Here is a 20,373-nt window from a genome sequence, read left to right as displayed (position 1 = left end):
TTCCCAGTATAAACCAGTCTGTAGCAGCTTTCATTCCCAGTATAAACCAGTCTGTAGCAGCTTTTAATCCCAGTATAAACCAGTCTGTAACAGCTTTTAATCCCAGTATAAACCAGTCTGTAGCAGCTTTCATTCCCAGTATAAACCAGTCAGTAGCAGCTTTTAATCCCAGTAAAAACCAGTCTATAGCAGCTTTTAATCCCAGTATAAACCAGTCTGTAGCGGCTTTTAATCCCAGTATAAACCAGTCTGTAACAGCTTTTAATCCCAGTATAAACCAATCTGTAGCAGTTTTTAATCCCAGTATAAACCAGTCTGTAGCAGCTTTTAATCCCAGTATAAACCAGTCTGTAACAGCTTTTAATCCCAGTATAAACCAGTCTGTAGCAGCTTTTAATCCCAGTATAAACCAGTCTGTAGCAGCTTTTAATCCCAGTATAAACCAGTCTGTAACAGCTTTTAATCCCAGTATAAACCAGTCTGTAGCAGCTCTTAATCCCAGTATAAACCAGTCTGTAGCAGTTTTTAATCCCAGTATAAACCAGTCTGTAACAGCTTTTAATCCCAGTATAAACCAGTCTGTAACAGCTTTTAATCCCAGTATAAACCAGTTTGTAACAGCTTTTAACCCCAGTATAAACCAGTGTGTAGCAGTTTTGAATGCCAGTATAAACCAGTCTGTAGCAGCTTTTAATCCCAGTATAAACAAGTCTGTAACAGCTTTTAATCCCAGTATAAACCAGTCTGTAACAGCTTTTAATCCCAGTATAAACCAGTTTGTAACAGCTTTTAACCCCAGTATAAACCAATGTGTAGCAGTTTTTAATCCCAGTATAAACCAGTTTGCAACAGCTTCTAATCCCAGTATAAACCAGTGTGTAGCAGCTTTGAATCCCAGTATAAACCAGTTTGTAACAGCTTTTAACCCCAGTATAAACTAGTGTGTAGCAGTTTTGAATCCCAGTATGAACCAGTCTGTAGCAGCTTTTAATCCCAGTATAAACAAGTCTGTAGCAGCTTTCATTCCCAGTATAAACCAGTCAGTAGCAGCTTTTAATCCCAGTATAAACCAGTCTGTAACAGCTTTTAATCCCAGTATAAACCAGTCTGTAGCAGCTTTCATTCCCAGTATAAACCAGTCAGTAGCAGCTTTTAATCCCAGTAAAAACCAGTCTATAGCAGCTTTTAATCCCAGTATAAACCAGTCTGTAGCAGTGTTGAATCCCAGTATAAACCAGTCTGTAGCGGCTTTTAATCCCAGTATAAACCAGTCTGTAACAGCTTTTAATCCCAGTATAAACCAATCTGTAGCAGTTTTTAATCCCAGTATAAACCAGTCTGTAGCAGTTTTTAATCCCAGTATAAACCAGTCTGTAACAGCTTTTAATCCCAGTATAAACCAGTCTGTAGCAGCTTTTAATCCCAGTATAAACCAGTCTGTAGCAGTTTTTAATCCCAGTATAAACCAGTCTGTAACAGCTTTTAATCCCAGTATAAACCAGTCTGTAGCAGCTCTTAATCCCAGTATAAACCAGTCTGTAGCAGTTTTTAATCCCAGTATAAACCAGTCTGTAACAGCTTTTAATCCCAGTATAAACCAGTCTGTAACAGCTTTTAATCCCAGTATAAACCAGTTTGTAACAGCTTTTAACCCCAGTATAAACCAGTGTGTAGCAGTTTTGAATGCCAGTTTAAACCAGTCTGTAGCAGCTTTTAATCCCAGTATAAACAAGTCTGTAACAGCTTTTAATCCCAGTATAAACCAGTCTGTAACAGCTTTTAATCCCAGTATAAACCAGTTTGTAACAGCTTTTAACCCCAGTATAAACCAATGTGTAGCAGTTTTTAATCCCAGTATAAACCAGTTTGCAACAGCTTCTAATCCCAGTATAAACCAGTGTGTAGCAGCTTTGAATCCCAGTATAAACCAGTCTGTAGCAGCTTTTAATCCCAGTATAAACCAGTCTGTAGCAGTTTTTAATCCCAGTATAAACCAGTCTGTAACAGCTTTTAATCCCAGTATAAACCAGTCTGTAGCAGATTTTAATCCCAGTATAAACCAGTCTGTAGCAGTGTTGAATCCCAGTATAAACCAGTCTGTAGCAGCTTTTAATCCCAGTATAAACCAGTCTGTAACAGCTTTTAATCCCAGTATAAACCAATCTGTAGCAGTTTTGAATCCCAGTATAAACCAGTCTGTAGCAGCTCCTAATCCCAGTATAAACCAGTCTGTAGCAGTTTTTAATCCCAGTATAAACCAGTCTGTAACAGCTTTTAATCCCAGTATGAACCAGTCTGTAACAGCTTTTAATCCCAGTAGAAACCAGTTTGTAACAGCTTTTAACCCCAGTATAAACTAGTGTGTAGCAGTTTTGAATCCCAGTATGAACCAGTCTGTAGCAGCTTTTAATCCCAGTATAAACAAGTCTGTAACAGCTTTTAATCCCAGTATAAACCAGTCTGTAACAGCTTTTAATCCCAGTATAAACCAGTTTGTAACAGCTTTTAACCCCAGTATAAACCAGTGTGTAGCAGTTTTTAATCCCAGTATAAACCAGTCTGTAACAGCTTTTAACCTCAGTATAAACCAGTCTGTAGCAGCTTTTAATCCCAGTATAAACCAGTCTGTAGCAGCTTTTAATCCCAGTTTAAACCAGTCTGTAGCAGCTTTTAATCCCAGTATAAACCAGTCTGTAACAGCTTTTAATCCCAGTATAAACCAGTCTGTAGCAGCTTTTAATCCCAGTATAAACCAGTCTGTAGCAGCATTTAATCCCAGTATAAACCAGTCTGTAACAGCTTTTAATCCCAGTATAAACCAGTCTGTAACAGCTTTTAATCCCAGTATAAACCAGTCTGTAACAGCGTTTAATCCCAGTATAAACCAGTCTGTAGCAGTTCTGAATCCCAGTATAAACCAGTCTGTAGCAGCTTTTAATCCCAGTATAAACCAGTCAGTAGCAGCTTTTAATCCCAGTATAAATCAGTCTGTAACAGCTGTAATCCCAGTATAAACCAGTCTGTAACAGCTTTTAATCCCAGTATAAACCAGTCTGTAACAGCGTTTAATCCCAGTATAAACCAGTCTGTAGCAGTTCTGAATCCCAGTATAAACCAGTCTGTAGCACCTTTCATTCCCAGTATCAACCAGTCAGTAGCAGCTTTTAATCCCAGTATAAACCAGTCTGTAACAGCGTTTAATCCCAGTATAAACCAGTCTGTAGCAACTTGTAATCCCAGTATAAACCAGTGTGTAACAGCTTTTAATCCCAGTATAAACCAGTGTGTAACAGCGTTTAATCCCAGTATAAACCAGTGTGTAACAGCGTTTAATCCCAGTATAAACCAATCTGTAGCAGTTTTGAATCCCAGTATAAACCAGTCTGTAGCAGCTCTTAATCTCAGTATAAACCAGTCTGTAGCAGTTTTTAAACCCAGTATAAACCAGTCTGTAACAGCTTTTAATCCCAGTATAAACCAGTCTGTAGCAGTTTTTAATCCCAGTATAAACCAGTCTGTAGCAGCATTTAATCCCAGTATAAACCAGTCTGTAACAGCTTTTAATCCCAGTATAAACCAGTCTGTAACAGCTTTTAATCCCAGTATAAACCAGTCTGTAACAGCTTTTAATCCCAGTATAAACCAGTCTGTAGCAGTTTTTAATCCCAGTATAAACCAGTCTGTAGCAGCTTTTAATCCCAGTATAAATCAGTCTGTAACAGCTGTAATCCCAGTATAAACCAGTCTGTAACAGCTTTTAATCCCAGTATAAACCAGTCTGTAACAGCGTTTAATTCCAGTATAAACCAGTCTGTAGCAGTTCTGAATCCCAGTATAAACCAGTCTGTAGCAGCTTTTAATCCCAGTATAAACCAGTCTGTAACAGCTTTAATCCCAGTATAAACCAGTCTGTAACAGCTTAAACCAGTCTGTAGCAGATTTTAATCCCAGTATAAACCAGTCTGTAACAGCTTTTAATCCCAGTATAAACCAGTCTGTAGCAGCTTTTAATCCCAGTATAAACCAGTGTGTAGCAGCTTTTAATCCCAGTATAAACCAGTCTGTAACAGCTTTTAATCCCAGTATAAACCAGTCTGTAACAGCTTTTAATCCCAGTATAAACCAGTCTGTAGCAGATTTTAATCCCAGTATAAACCAGTCTGTAGCAGCTTTTAATCCCAGTATAAACCAGTCTGGAGCAGCTTTTAATCCCAGTATAAACCAGTCTGTAACAGCTTTTAATCCCAGTATAAACCAGTCTGTAACAGCTTTTAATCCCAGTATAAACCAGTGTGTAACAGCTTTTAATCCCAGTATAAACCAGTCTGTAGCAGATTTTAATCCCAGTATAAACCAGTCGGTTACAGCTTTTAATCCCAGTATAAACCAGTCTGTAGCAGCTTTTAATCCCAGTATAAACCAGTCTGTAGCAGCTTTTAATCCCAGTATAAACCAGTCTGTAACAGCTTTTAATCCCAGTATAAACCAGTGTGTAACAGCTTTTAATCCCAGTATAAACCAGTGTGTAGCAGCTTTTAATCCCAGTATAAACCAGTCTGTAACAGCTTTTAATCCCAGTATAAACCAGTCTGTAACAGCTTTTAATCCCAGTATAAACCAGTCTGTAACAGCTTTTAATCCCAGTATAAACCAGTCTGTAGCAGATTTTAATCCCAGTAAAAACCAGTCTGTAACAGCTTTTAATCCCAGTATAAACCAATCTGTAACGGCTTTTAATCCCAGTATAAACCAGTGTGTAGCAGCTTTTAATCCCAGTATAAACCAGTCTGTAACAGCTTTTAATCCCAGTATAAACCAGTCTGTAGCAGCTTTTAATCCCAGTATAAACCAGTCTGTAGCAGCTTTTAATCCCAGTATAAACCAGTCTGTAGCAGCTTTTAATCCCAGTATAAACCAGTCTGTAACAGCTGTAATCCCAGTATAAACCAGTCTGTAACAGCTTTTAATCCCAGTATAAACCAGTCTGTAGCAGATTTTAATCCCAGTATAAACCAGTCTGTAACAGCTTTTAATCCCAGTATAAACCAGTCTGTAGCAGCTTTTAATCCCAGTATAAACCAGTGTGTAGCAGCTTTTAATCCCAGTATAAACCAGTCTGTAACAGCTTTTAATCCCAGTATAAACCAGTCTGTAACAGCTTTTAATCCCAGTATAAACCAGTCTGTAGCAGATTTTAATCCCAGTATAAACCAGTCTGTAACAGCTTTTAATCCCAGTATAAACCAGTCTGTAGCAGCTTTTAATCCCAGTATAAACCAGTCTGTAACAGCTTTTAATCCCAGTATAAACCAGTCTGTAACAGCTTTTAATCCCAGTATAAACCAGTGTGTAACAGCTTTTAATCCCAGTATAAACCAGTGTGTAGCAGCTTTTAATCCCAGTATAAACCAGTCTGTAACAGCTTTTAATCCCAGTATAAACCAGTCTGTAACAGCTTTTAATCCCAGTATAAACCAGTCTGTAACAGCTTTTAATCCCAGTATAAACCAGTCTGTAGCAGATTTTAATCCCAGTATAAACCAGTCTGTAACAGCTTTTAATCCCAGTATAAACCAGTCTGTAGCAGCTTTTAATCCCAGTATAAACCAGTCTGTAGCAGCTTTTAATCCCAGTATAAACCAGTCTGTAACAGCTTTTAATCCCAGTATAAACCAGTGTGTAACAGCTTTTAATCCCAGTATAAACCAGTGTGTAGCAGCTTTTAATCCCAGTATAAACCAGTCAGTAGCAGCCTTTAATCCCAGTATAAACCAGTGTGTAGCAGCTTTTAATCCCAGTATAAACCAGTCTGTAACAGCTTTTAATCCCAGTATAAACCAGTCTGTAACAGCTTTTAATCCCAGTATAAACCAGTCTGTAACAGCTTTTAATCCCAGTATAAACCAGTCTGTAGCAGATTTTAATCCCAGTAAAAACCAGTCTGTAACAGCTTTTAATCCCAGTATAAACCAGTCTGTAACTGCTTTTAATCCCAGTATAAACCAGTGTGTAGCAGCTTTTAATCCCAGTATAAACCAGTCTGTAACAGCTTTTAATCCCAGTATAAACCAGTCTGTAGCAGCTTTTAATCCCAGTATAAACCAGTCTGTAGCAGCTTTTAATCCCAGTATAAACCAGTCTGTAACAGCTGTAATCCCAGTATAAACCAGTCTGTAACAGCTTTTAATCCCAGTATAAACCAGTCTGTAGCAGATTTTAATCCCAGTATAAACCAGTCTGTAACAGCTTTTAATCCCAGTATAAACCAGTCTGTAGCAGCTTTTAATCCCAGTATAAACCAGTGTGTAGCAGCTTTTAATCCCAGTATAAACCAGTCTGTAACAGCTTTTAATCCCAGTATAAACCAGTCTGTAACAGCTTTTAATCCCAGTATAAACCAGTCTGTAGCAGATTTTAATCCCAGTATAAACCAGTCTGTAACAGCTTTTAATCCCAGTATAAACCAGTCTGTAGCAGCTTTTAATCCCAGTATAAAGCAGTCTGTAACAGCTTTTAATCCCAGTATAAACCAGTCTGTAACAGCTTTTAATCCCAGTATAAACCAGTGTGTAACAGCTTTTAATCCCAGTATAAACCAGTGTGTAGCAGCTTTTAATCCCAGTATAAACCAGTCTGTAACAGCTTTTAATCCCAGTATAAACCAGTCTGTAACAGCTTTTAATCCCAGTATAAACCAGTCTGTAACAGCTTTTAATCCCAGTATAAACCAGTCTGTAGCAGATTTTAATCCCAGTATAAACCAGTCTGTAACAGCTTTTAATCCCAGTATAAACCAGTCTGTAGCAGCTTTTAATCCCAGTATAAACCAGTCTGTAGCAGCTTTTAATCCCAGTATAAACCAGTCTGTAACAGCTTTTAATCCCAGTATAAACCAGTGTGTAACAGCTTTTAATCCCAGTATAAACCAGTGTGTAGCAGCTTTTAATCCCAGTATAAACCAGTGTGTAACAGCTTTTAATCCCAGTATAAACCAGTCAGTAGCAGCTTTTAATCCCAGTATAAACCAGTCTGTAGCAGCTTTTAATCCCAGTATAAACCAGTCTGTAACAGCTGTAATCCCAGTATAAACCAGTCTGTAACAGCTTTTAATCCCAGTATAAACCAGTCTGTAACAGCTTTTAATCCCAGTATAAACCAGTCTGTAGCAGCTTTTAATCCCAGTATAAACCAGTCTGTAGCAGCTTTTAATCCCAGTATAAACCAGTCTGTAGCAGCTTTTAATCCCAGTATAAACCAGTGTGTAGCAGCTTTTAATCCCAGTATAAACCAGTCTGTAGCAGCTTTTAATCCCAGTATAAACCAGTGTGTAGCAGCTTTTAATCCCAGTATAAACCATAATTTCTGTAAGTTATTTATACTCGTTAGAAATAAATAGTTGTAGTTATTGATAGATTTCAATTAAATCTCTATAATTGATCTACTGGTAAAATATGGAGGCTAAATCAAACCAGCTGCTACCTGTCACACACCTGTTCCTCTCTCTGTCGTCTTGCTGCCACAACCTGGAAGCCTAGCAAGGCTGAGGTGCCACAGCTGATCGCAGCATTGTTTTCTATAGGGTCACAATGGCTCTCGGTATAAATTATCAAAATTTTTTATCTTCTATCACAGACATCTCAACATTCACGTAAGACAACAAAGGTCCTTTCAAGCAACATTGTGAAGTCTGAAGGACACGGGTTAAATTAAAGCTGAATGAAGGTGACCTCCTTGATGGTTCTAGAAAGTGATCAGAGGAGGTGATTGTTTACAAAGCAGCTGTAACAACATCCTCAGTTTTTCTACTTTTTGGTCAAATTTATTCAAAAAAACTATTTCTATTATTCATTCTTTCATTCATTTTTTATACCGCTTAGCCCAATTCAGGGTCGCAGGGAAGCTGGAGCCTATCCCAGCAATTAGAAGGCGAAAGGCAGGCTCACCTGGACAGGTCTCCAGTCCATCGCAGGGCCAACACAGAGAGACAAACTCATGCTCACTCCTAGGGAGGATTTAGAGCGACCAGTTAACCTAGCATCATGTCTTTGAGCAGTGGGAAGAAGCCGGAGAACCGGGAGAGAACCCACGCATACACGGGGAGAACATGCAAACTCCACACAGGAAGCCCACGCCCTCAAGGTTCTAACCTCCCCCAGCCGAGGCTCGAACCAGTGACCAGATTTTTTTTCTCATAAATGTTTATCTAAATTAATTGTAAACATGCTGGAAACATGAAAAAAAGACTTCAGGCGTCTGGTGAAGAAGCTTTAGGTGGATTTGGTTCTGATGAGGATCAAACCTCTACACTCACCTCAACGTGGTGGGGGGGCTCCGGCTCGCGCATGCTGGGGCCGATGACGGCGCCGCTGTCCTCACTCTCCTTCTTGTCCAGGAGACCTGCAGCCATCACCGCTGCCTGCTGCTCCGCCACCCGAGCCGCCAGCTCCTCCTGAAACACCACAAACTCGTTGTAATCCCACGTCTCCTTGTAAAAAACGTCCCACATCAGTCCTGCATGGACAGAAATCCAGATACCATCCTGGCTTGTCTCTGAGCCCGGACGTCGGTCTTTTTAGCAGCAGGAGGAGCAGAATACACCGTTGGCGCCGCCTGGATGATCGACGGCGTTGGTTTGACCGAGGACTGGGGGGCCTGTCTGGATGGTGGGGCTGACACCATGGACACCATGTCCCCAACCTGAGAGAGACACGAGGTCATGAGATAACCAGTAACCTAACATCAGGGGTGGTTTCTTCTCAGAGCTCTGACCTGAGGAGCAGCAGGCATGTGCTGGATGGGCGGTGATGGACCCTGAGGGATCTGGTTCTGCAGGGAAGGGGGGACCATCATGGGAGGAGGAGGAGGAGGCCGGGGAAGAGGAGGTGCTATTGGAGGACCACGCATCATCTGCAGCCGCTGACCACCTGAAACACACTGCTGGTGTTAAACTTTTAAACAGGAACCTGACTGAATCCTGGTGGAGTTTGTTCTCCAGACGTTTTCCAGGGACGTTTCAGGATGTAATAACAACTCGCTGATCTTCAGCTCGTCTTCAAGCAAGGTAAATAAAACCTCAGGTAAACAACACAACCACCTTCATCGTCTTCTTTCATCATCCAGCCAACATTAAACTTTCTGTCCTACGAAGATTGGAAGAACGAGGTATGGTCCTCCTGTTGTCTGTTCCTGACCACTTATCCTTAACATTGTTTGAAAATCCTGAAGTGTTTCAGGAAAAGTGCTGGAAAATTCTGGAGCTCCAGGAACACCACATAAAATCCTCAGTTTTCAGGCGTATGTGTCCTGTGTTTCCGGTCAGTTGCTAAAAAACATGTTCACAAAGACACGTTTAACAGCTCATTTGGTAGCGCAGCCTGCTGGTTGCTTGGGGAACTGCAGTCATATTACATGCAGGCTTACAGAATAGCAGGTCTAAAATTACAGTGAGTCCAGGATCCTCACTGATCAAACTGTACATAGCAAAGCAAACTACAGGCGGCGTCGGGGGCACAAAAATGAAATCCTGACACTTCTACTTCCAGATTTATCAAAGCGTGCGCATGCAAGTCCTCCACCTGTTTCCCTTTATAAATCAGAATCAACTCTAAAGCGGCGCAGTGAGGGAACGCCTTGCCCCGCCCACATGGTGGCTATAAATGGTTAGATGGATGCCTGTAATACATATTCATCACATCATTTCCATGATGGCTCAGGAGGGAAAAAGTGGAATTTTTCAGGGTGAGAGACAGAGATCCTGATGGACCACGTTGAAAATGTAAAAATGTTTAATTGGTGGGCATGGCATGGACATTACTGGTGTCAGAAAGACAGAATAGAGGCAGCAGGTGGAGACGCTGTCATCGCAGTGTCAGAAGGGAAGAAACGCCAGAAACATCGGAACGTACGGTTGGATATCTCAGTCGGTAGAACATCCGTCTGCCATGCAGGAGATCGAAGTTCGAATCCCACAGGAGTAAATCACTTTGGAGAAAAGCGTCTGCTAAATGAAGGTAATGATGTCGGTAATTTGTTTTAATTTATAAAATAAATGTGTACAGATACATCTGAGACTGGTAGCAGTTTATTTAGTGTTAAATAATATTTGCTTGTAGTTGCTGGGGGCTCCAGCTGAGTGGGCGGGGCTCCAGCTGGGTGGGCGGGGCTCCAGCTGAGTGGGTGGTGCAGAGGGATTTGGACGAGGACAACAGTAAAAACATTGTGTAAGAATAAATAAAGGAAATCCTCCTCTTGTGTGTTTCATTAGCGTAGCATCACTTCTAGACCTCCAGCCTCCAGTCTGGTCCCGCTCTGCTGGAATGAAGGACCAAAGCTACTTTCCACACTGATGCTACATGCTGGCAGCAGACTGGCTCCTTATTTATCTGGATGGGTTTTATAACATGAAGTTTTGTTCCACAATGACAGAACTTGTTTTAGTGGTTGAGCTTCTTATTAATATCATCTCCCTTTTTCCTGGAAATCCTGTTTTCCCCGAGTGTGGCTCTTAGGAGGATTAATACGGAATGTGTCTTTATTCATGTCTGCAAACAGCTTTAATATCTAACATGTGGTGTGAAAGGTAAGAGTGGATTGTGTACAAATGTCTGTCGTTGAAAACCAGGAGTGAATATGTTACAGACACTCGAACCACGATACTCAATACCAACACGAAAACACATGACAGAAGTCGCCATCCCGAAGCTGTACACAGAGGTGAAGACAGCGGTTTTGGAGTCATGGAAGTCTGCAGAAAGAGTGGCTTTTACATGTGACGGTTAGACTTCTAGAGCGACTGACCCCTACGTAACAATCACATCGCATTTTATTTCTACGAGTACGAGTGCGAATTAGTATCAAATGTTCTGCAGACCAGAGCCCTGCACTTTAGGCAAGGCAAATTTATTTGTGTAACACATTTCGTATACAGGACAATTTAGAGTGCTTTGCTTAAAACATAAAAACATTACAGCAGGAAGCAATAAGAAGTGCATTAAAAGAAAAACATGAAAAGAAATCAAATAAATAAAAACAAAGAAAAACCTAACATAGATTAAATAAAAGAACTTAAGTTCCAGTGTGGGGAAAGACGGTATTAAAACATGATTCCAGCTTAAAAGAACCAGATCCAGATCTGGACTCTAAATAAAAACTAGTCCATGCAGCAGAGAACAGGTGGGTCTTTAACCTGGATCTAAATAAACTGAGTGTTTCAGCTGATCTGAGGCTTTCTGGGAGTTTGTTCCAGACATGTGGAGCATAGAAGCTGAATGCAGCTTCTCCATGTCTGGTTCTGACTCTGGGAACTGATAAGAACCTGGATCCAGATGAGCTGAGGGTTCTGGTAGGTTCATACTGGGTCAAGAGGTCTCCGATGTATGTTGGTCCTAAACCATTCAGAGCTTTCTAGACCAGCAGCAGAACTTTAAAGTCTATCCTCTGACGAACAGGCAGCCAGTGTAAAGACCTCAGAGCTGGACTGATGTGGTCCACTTTCTTGGTCTTAGTGAGGACTGGAGCAGCAGAGTTCTGGATCAGCTGCAGGAGTCTGACTGATTTTTTAGGTAGAACCTGTAAAAACACTGTTACAATAATCAAGCCGACTAAAGATGGAAGCTGGACTAGTTTTTCCAGGTCCTGCTGAGACATCACGTCTTTTATCCTTGATATATTCCTAAGCTGATAGTAGGCTGACTTTGTGGTTCCCTTCATGTGGTTCTCAAAGTTAAGGTCTGAGTCCATCACTAGATCAAGATTTCTGGTCTGGTTGGTGATTTTGTATAGACTGAAGCTCTGTGGTGACCTTTAACCGTTTTTCTTTGGCTCCAAAAACCATCACCTCAGTTTAGTTTTTGTTTAACTGAAGAAAGTTCAGACACATCCAGTCATTAATCTCCTCAATACATTTACCAAGAGCCTGTACGGGGCCTCGGTCTCCTGGTGACATTGTAATATATACCTGTGTGTCATCTGCATAGCTATGGTAACTAATGTTGTTCTTTATGACCTGTGCCAGTGGGAGCATGTAGATGTTAAACAGAAGAGGCCCCAGGATGGAACCTTGGGGAACTCCACATGTAATTCTTGTCTGCTCAGATGTAAACTCAGACGGAGGCCACACAGGGAGCAATGGTGGTTCAGATGTGAAATTGTTCAAATGAAAGTCACGTGAGGTTTATCACAATTTTTCCAAGAGGAAAGAAATATTATTTAGGTTTACATGCACTTTACTTTTTCATTGTTTATACAAAACCATGTTTTCTACTATTGTACGCCACAAATAAGTCGTTATTCTGCAATAATCCATTTTCAGATATTTTATTGCTCAAAAATGTGAGGTGACATACAACTTATGTTAACATGGGCAAAAAAATAAATGTTTAAAAACTGCCAGCAGGAACTCTAATTATTTGTGTATTGCAACATGAGAATATTGGGGAGAAATCTAGGGACGTTAATCTGATTTCTCATAATCAGATTATGCTGTGAACATGATCAGTGGAATAAAATAATAACTCCAGATAATGATCAGATTTATGGTGTGTATGTAAAAATGCTCGTTTATCCATTTTCTATAAGAATTTCTGTATTAAGTTTTGCAAAAACCTAGACTAAATTAATATATCCTAAACTTGGTATAAAGTATTCATATATCAATCAAGGTGTATAAATAAAATATATCAAAGTTTTTTATGTAGCCAGTGGGGAGGTGGGGATCGTCTCCCCTGAAAACACTCACCTTACACTCTACAAATACTTCACTTTCAGTTCATATTTGATTTATTTTCCATAAGTTTCCTGGTGTTTCTTAGAAAAAATAGCATTGTTTAGTCAGAGCAGTGTATTTATAATACATTATATTAAAGAACTACACAGATGATCCCTTGTTTATTGTTTACTATGAGCCGCAAACTCCCTTTTTCTTTGACCACAATATATGCACATGCACTGGACTGGCTAAGTCGCAATGCAAACTAAGGATTTCCTGCTAAAGCCCCTGTGTAATTCAAACGCTGGTTGTCAGGTAACAATCCTTAGCATCACCTGAGGTCACACAGAACACCTCCTGTATGTCCAGAGGCCTGTAGTACGAAGCTGGATTTTCTCTTATCGGGGTAACTTCAGGGTTAACGACGCTGGTTCACTTCTTACTGAGCTGTATCACCGCAGCAACAGACACTGAACTGCTAACCTGCTCCAGAGCAGGTTATGTTCTCAATAAGAGATCAGCGAGTATAAAAGCGCCACCTCCTGACCAATCACATCTCATGAAAAATGGCCTGCCCAAACCGTTGGACTTTCCTGATGACACCAAAGGTACAGATTTTCAACAAATGGGCAGAGATACATGTCAGCTGAATATCAGATGAAGTGCGCTCCTTTCACCCATACAGCAGATACAGTAATAAAGCCTGGTCACCGACCGCTCTGAATTATGTTTATATATTTCTTCTTTACTTGCTCCCAAGTCCTTATAGCTCCACTGGGGTTGCTTCTCAAATGGAGGTTAATAATAGTGATAATTGTTTTTCACACATAAGTACAGAAGCATTGACTTATGGAACCTACGACTATCTGTACCTTCATGGTGGAGGAATTGATATCCCAACATATAACGTGCTAACATGGGAGCAGATCCTTTAAAGAACTGGAAAATATGATGTAAATAAAGCATTCCCAGGAATGTTGGTGCTGTAATACAGGGATCTGAGTGCTGTCAGTTTATATTGTCCCATTAATAAAAATGTATAATCTGACGAACTTACGCATTAACGGAGTCGGAATTTTCCTGCCAGCATTCCTTCCGGCTTTTGCTGCAGCAACCGTGTTGCTTTTAGCCTGAATTCTATTTTTAAATTCTTTGTATTTTTGAAGAATAACAGTCTGCTCCTCCACAGTAAAACACGGCTCTGCAGGTTCGTCCATGTTTGCGATTGGTCAGAACCTCCAAACACCACCCTTTTATGTGAACGCGCACTAATCTTAACTGGAAACGGCATGTGAAACATCACTGAATAACTGATAATTGATCCAGTAATCACTCATTTCCACTCATTTCCAGTTTCTGAGTCGGATCTTCACTTTGACTAAATTTGGTGGTTTACAGTTCTTCATTTACTACCTAGTTGCATGTTCTGAATTGCCAATTTTTAAAAGTAAGGCATGCTTAACAATTGTTTGCTTTTATTTGGAGATATTAAAATTCAGTTTCCTGTCACAATTTTCAGTCTAACTAGTCACACACACTTGACTCAACCTGAACAGAAGTTATTTCAAAGCGTGCAACTTCGCTGAGAGAAGTGTGCTTTAACTGTCGCTGTGCAAAAGTTTTACAGCTTTTGCGAACATTGCAAAAAAATAAAACTGCTAAATTTGTCGACTCACATTAGAGCCCTATAACTCAAGCATACGTTCACATAGAAACATCATGCCAAGTTTAAACAGGTCACAAAAGATAAAACTTTTACTGCCTGAAACAACATTTTGATATTTTAAGACAATCACAATTTAAGTTTCAGGAAAATTCAGAATTCTTGTTACAGTTTCTCCACTGACGTCACCAGCCAGTTATTCTGAAAATTTCTTAAACTTTTTCACACCCACAGTTTCTCTTGTACATGCAGAAATTATACATGAAACTGGTGGCATTTTTCCTGTCCTTCATCCAAAGCAACCATCATTGCAATAGGTCTCACGATGCTGGCTCCAATGGACTTTTTATTTCTGCATACGCGACTCGTGCGTGTGCATCGCTGCTTCCAGAGGACAGAAAGTGAAGTTTTTGGGTGAACTAGGTTGCATGTTCATTTTTACCACGAGAAATTAGAGTGATGCTGGACAGCTGTTTGTCTAGGGGACAAGGTATGACATCCGGGACCAAGTTTATTACCACTTAACAAACACCAGCAATTCGTTTGAGGCCAAAGAAAGTGCGGATTTGTAGGGTGGATTCAGAGGCTCCTTCGAACTGGGACAGTGCTTGGCGCCACGATGACGTATGTAGCTGACGAATCCGCAGTTCGTAGTGTGCAGACCCTGAACGGGCTGTGAGCGGCGTGTCGCCGTAGCAGCAGCTGTGAGCGGCCTGTCGCCGTAGCAGCAGCTGTGAGCGGCCTGTCGCCGTAGCAGCAGCTGTGAGCGACCTGTCGCCGTAGCAGCAGCTGTGAGCGGCCTGTCGCCGTAGCAGCAGCTGTGAGCGGCCTGTCGCCGTAGCAGCAGCTGTGAGCGACCTGTCGCCGTAGCAGCAGCTGTGAGCGGCGTGTCGCCGTAGCAGCAGCTGTGAGCGGCGTGTCGCCGTAGCAGCAGCTGTGAGCGGCCTGTCGCCGTAGCAGCAGCTGTGAGCGACCTGTCGCCGTAGCAGCAGCTGTGAGCGGCCTGTCGCCGTAGCAGCAGCTGTGAGCGGCCTGTCGCCGTAGCAGCAGTTGTGAGCGGCCTGTCGCCGTAGCAGCAGCTGTGAGCGACCTGTCGCCGTAGCAGCAGCTGTGAGTGGCGTGTCGCCGTAGCAGCAGCTGTGAGCGGCCTGTCGCCGTAGCAGCAGCTGTGAGCGGCCTGTCGCCGTAGCACGTATCAGAAGCGAATCAGAAGTGTGTTGTTGTGGCGCTCCACTAAATTCACGCAGTGAGTCTATTTTTGATGCTTCATGCACCCAGAATGCGTTGATTCTGCAGTTCAGATAGGGGCAGACAGGAAATCAGACACGGGAGCAGAGTAAAAGCTTCTGGTAATTTTCAAAATAAAAGCCCCTGTGCAGATTTGTATTGCTGAACCATAAAAACATGACGTGTTTAACCGGTCAGGGGGTCTCAGTGTTTTTGTCATCATAGACGACGAGACGTTTATCCTGTGATCTTGCGGATCCTGCTAGGTGGACTGAACTCGTGGGCGCTCCACATTTGACACACTCCCGGTATAAAATGCCGCGCCACGCAGGTCGGAAGAAAACTGTGGCGCAGTCATTAAGTGCGGCACAGTGTAAAGGAGGGGTTAGCAGCCGCAGAGCAGCCAGTTCTGAGAGACAGATGTTCTGCCAACTGAGCTATCCAGCTGCTGCAGTAACAGATACTGTAATATATATACACAGGTCCAATCCACTGTTTTTATTGGTTTAAAGGGGAAATGTGATGAAAATCTTACCAGGTCTCTGCAGAATGTGAGGGACAAACGCTGGTCTCATGATGGGAGGTGGAGGAGGACGAGCTGGTGGAACTGGGACAGACAGAGGACAAAGTGAGAGCAGAACTCGGTCGCTGGTGTGAGCTGGTGATGTTTTCTCTGACATGTTTCAAAATCAATACAAATAAATCTGAACATTCCCAACAACATCCAGGAGGTTTAAATCTGGGTCTGTACACATGAGGAAAACTTGAAGGGTTTGTTACCTGGTCCCATAAAGACTGGTGGAGGACCAACAAAAGTAGCTGCTCTCGCCTCCAGCGTCTGCTGGACCTTGACATGGACACAGAGACATGGACACAGAGGATGTCTACTTTAACAGATCTTATGATCTAAGTTAGGATCAGAAAATAAATCCATAACACACAAACCTGTCTGTAGGTGTTTGTACCGATGATCGGTCGTACTACTGGGACAGCTAAAGCTACAGGAACCGGCTCCATGACAGGTGGACTTCCTGGTACTGGCCCTCCAAGAACCTCCTGCTCAAAACTACAGAAGCAGTAATGTTTACAGAATTAACTTTATTCATTCCAAATGGGAAATTGTTCCTAGCTTAATGGTTCCCAGGATGGGAACTGAAGGTAAAAGCAGGCGAACAAGTCCAGTTTGGGTCCAGTGTGGGGAGGAGAGCGGCAGGTCTGATACATCTCAGCAACACCATCCAGAGAAGCATTACTTCTACTCACTGGTTAGTTACAGAAACACTCCTGGTGAAATGAAACCACAATAAACATCTTCAATTTTTTACCTCCTGTGACCTTTAATAACCTGAACAATTCACATGGAAAACAAACTGTTTGAGGAATTCCAGCATCCAGCCTTCTTGTGTCAGAGTCTTTCATCATGGAAATATTTCCCTCTTCCTCTCAAACTGGCTCCACGTCGGTCAGATTGAAGACATCTCTGGTTCTCAGTCCTCTTCAGGTCATCCCACAGATCCACTGATGGATTTAGGTTCTAGCTGGATCGTTCCAGAACTTTGTTCTTTAGTTGATCTGGACGTCTGTTTGGAGTCACTGTCGTGTTGGAAGAGGAAATTCCTCTTCAGCCTCAGTTTTCTAGCAGATGTCTGAAGGTTTTAGACCAGAAGTGAACCTGGCATCTGGACTTGTTCAGACCTCCCTCCACCTGGACTAAAGCCCCAGTTCCAGATGAAGAGAAGCAACCACAGAGCATGATACTGCCACCACCATGCTTCACTGTGGGGCTGATGTCCAACCTTGGTCTCATCACACTTGATTTGAGGAGACGATGTTTTTTTTTTCAGATTGTAAAATGTTGCTTTTTTTGGGTAAATATTGTTATGTGATTAAAATATGATTAATTGAGATTAAGTAATTACAAAGCCTCTAATTAGATCAAATTTTTTTAAGTCCCACTCCTAAAATACGTACATATGTGTAAATATATATAAATGGGGTGATGAAAATTTTACTGCCAAGTGAAACTGTGTTTGTTACCTTTTACTACCTTTCAATGGCCTTAATTTTAGGTAATTCCATTTACAACCTTTTACTACCCTGCAAGAAGACTGAATGCTGGGATTAAATCAGACGCTGCTTCAAAACGTCTGCAAACGGCTTTACACATTCTCCTCTGACAGATCCGGTTTTTTCCCAGTGGAACTGTTCGGGTTATTAAAGTTCACATTAAAAGGTGGAAAAAGTTTGGAAATGATTTATTGTGGATTCATTTTAACACCCTTCATTTAACAGGAGTGTGAAACTTTTAACGTACCAGTGTACCAGTGTGGTGTACTTTAACAGTACAAAGCTGTTTCTCTGATTCCAAAAACAACATGCTGATTAAAATAATGTAAACATGAACAGTGTGAGTTTTTTTTATCATGTGAGGATGAGGAGCAGAGATCTACTGTAAATCTGCCTGTTTTGTGAATAAATAAAGCTGAGCAGCAACAGTCTGGTTTATACTCACAGAGCCATCTCCGCCTCCATCTCTTTCAGACGCTCCTCTCCTGACTTCAGCGCCATGCTGGGAGAAAAACAGGTCATGATGTGAACAAATACAACTGATTTAACTTCTGGACTGGTTGAACTTGCTGCGGCATCTGGGTTTTCTGCTGTCCAGATATAAATGGTGACATTTCTACCAGTTATTCACACCAACAGGTTTTATTTTTACACAAACCTGATGCTGTTTTAAATGCCCTGTATCTATTTTGGATCGATCTACTTACAACAAATTGTTATTAAAATATTGGAAAACGTTAGATTAGTCACAAAACGTAAACAATAACTTAGCATTATTTTTCATTTACAACATTTAAAGTTTCAAAAAATTCTTCTGAACGAATGTAAAGCATCAGGAAGCTAAAGCTAAAGCTAGCTGAGGCTGAAATCACGTATAATCGCGCGAGCTTCAACAAGCTGAACACCTCTAACCACACACACGCTCACGTGCTCATTTGTACCATTAATCTGCTCACTTACACGTCTGTTAAACATAAGAAGAAAAGTAAGAAAACCAGTGAATGAACTGCTAAGCTCACTTATACAAACGATAAGCGTCTTCTTCTTCTTCTTCTTCTGCTTCTTCTTCTTCTTCTTTTTTTCTTCTTCTTCTATCGTTTACAGCGGTTAGCATACTGCTGTTGGTACATCACCGCCATCAACTGGCCTGGAATGTGATGAATCAGAAAGTTTAAATTGACTGTATTCTAAACCAACAAACAAAACCCCCAGACAAAAAAACAAACAAACAAACAAACAAACAAACAAAAAAAACTCAAATTCAAGTCCACTGAATCAGTCATTAAAATGCTAAAACAAAAAGTATTTAGGCTAAATCTTGCTTCAGAATTTCTGTTAAAAAAATTTATTGAAATTTATAATTTTCTTCGTGAGTTGTTAAAAGTTTTCTTCTTTTTCTTCTGTAGTTGTACTATTGTGTTCAAATTATCCAGTATCTGCTGTTTTAGCTTATTATTCCTAAATTATCAATTTGAATGACAGTGAAAACGATCTTCAAAAATGATATTATGTTATATAATAATGTGGATTTTGTTGAACAAAAACTACCAATCACTCAAAAATGTTCCTTTTTTTACATTACAATTTCCAAATATTAAACAGTTTGTAAAGAACTAACCAGAACCAGGATTGAAATCACCACTGGAAGCAGATCCAGGAAGGAAAACTTCAATGAGGAGCAGAACCAGGAATGAAATTTTCGATCAAGACCAGTACCTGCAAGTAAAACCTCCATCAGCATCATAACCAAGAAAGAAATCCAGAACCAAGACCATAAAGAGAAACCTCTATCAGATTTAAAACCAGGAAGAAAAACCACCATCAGAACCAGAACCAATTAGGACACCTCCATCAAAACCAAAACCAGGAAGAAAAAACTCCATCAGGACCAAAACCAGGAAGGAAAACCTCCATCAGGACTAAAACCAGGAAGGAAAACCTCCATCAGGACCAAAACCAGGAAGGAAAACCTCCATCAGGACTAAAACCAGGAAGGAAAACCTCCATCAGGACCAAAACCAGGAAGGAAAACCTCCATCAGGATCATAACCAAGAAAGAAATCCTCCATCAGATCCAGAACCAGGAAGGGTAACCTCCATTAAAACCAAGACAAGGAAGGAAAACCACCATCAGAATCAGAACCAGGCATGAAAATCTCCATAAGAACCAAAACCAGGAATGAAAACCTGCATCAGAACCAGGAAAGAAAACCTCCATCAGGAGCAGAACCAGGAAAGAAGACATCCATCAGAACAAGAAACAACCTACATCAGGGTCAAAACCAGGAAGAAACAACAACATCCAGAACCAGAACCAGAAAGGAAAACTTCCATTAGAACCACTACTTGGAAGATAAACCTCCATCACAATTAAAACCATGAAGAGAAACCTCCATCAGATCCAGAACCAGGAAGGGTAACCTCCGTTAAAACCAAAACAAGGAAGGAAAACCACCATCAGAACCAGGCATAAAAACCTCCATCAGGAGCAGAACCAGGAAGGACGGCCATCTTCCTGGATTGGTTGGGGATGGAGAGGATAGGAAAGAGGGGTCAACCAGCAGCAGAACTCCAATCCAGGGATTCCTGTTGCAAAAGAAGAGAAACACAAATGAATCACAACAGCAATGTGATATATTTCTACATGGAAAGGAAAGCGAGCAGAGGGATGTTATGATCAGTGTTACCACAAGGAGTCGCTGCTGTCTAG

General features: G+C 41.1%; 1 protein-coding gene across 2 annotated transcripts in view; it reads right to left on the bottom strand.

Moving 5' to 3' along the window:
- Positions 1–18,724, bottom strand: part of rbm42 (RNA binding motif protein 42) — a 25,042-nt gene extending 6,318 nt beyond the window's left edge. Inside the window, exons 1-8 of one of the 2 annotated variants that reach the window (XM_041988184.1) lie at positions 18,624–18,724; positions 18,109–18,165; positions 16,542–16,662; positions 16,377–16,443; positions 16,132–16,203; positions 8,770–8,924; positions 8,536–8,697; positions 8,312–8,449 (exon numbers count right to left, since the gene is read on the bottom strand). In XM_041988184.1, the coding sequence (XP_041844118.1) occupies positions 8,312–8,449; positions 8,536–8,697; positions 8,770–8,924; positions 16,132–16,203; positions 16,377–16,443; positions 16,542–16,662; positions 18,109–18,164 (771 nt within the window). In that variant the 5' untranslated portion in view covers position 18,165; positions 18,624–18,724. The remainder of the gene's footprint in view (positions 1–8,311; positions 8,450–8,535; positions 8,698–8,769; positions 8,925–16,131; positions 16,204–16,376; positions 16,444–16,541; positions 16,663–18,108; positions 18,166–18,623) is intronic. The other variant, XM_041988183.1, reaches the window with a different exon arrangement.
- Between the last annotated feature and the right edge of the window lie 1,649 nt (positions 18,725–20,373).

Source organism: Melanotaenia boesemani, chromosome 6 (assembly GCF_017639745.1).
Source record: "Melanotaenia boesemani isolate fMelBoe1 chromosome 6, fMelBoe1.pri, whole genome shotgun sequence".
In the NCBI taxonomy this organism is placed as follows: domain Eukaryota; kingdom Metazoa; phylum Chordata; class Actinopteri; order Atheriniformes; family Melanotaeniidae; genus Melanotaenia; species Melanotaenia boesemani.
Note: the sequence above shows the minus strand (reverse complement) of the source record. Positions and strands in the feature narration are given on the sequence as shown.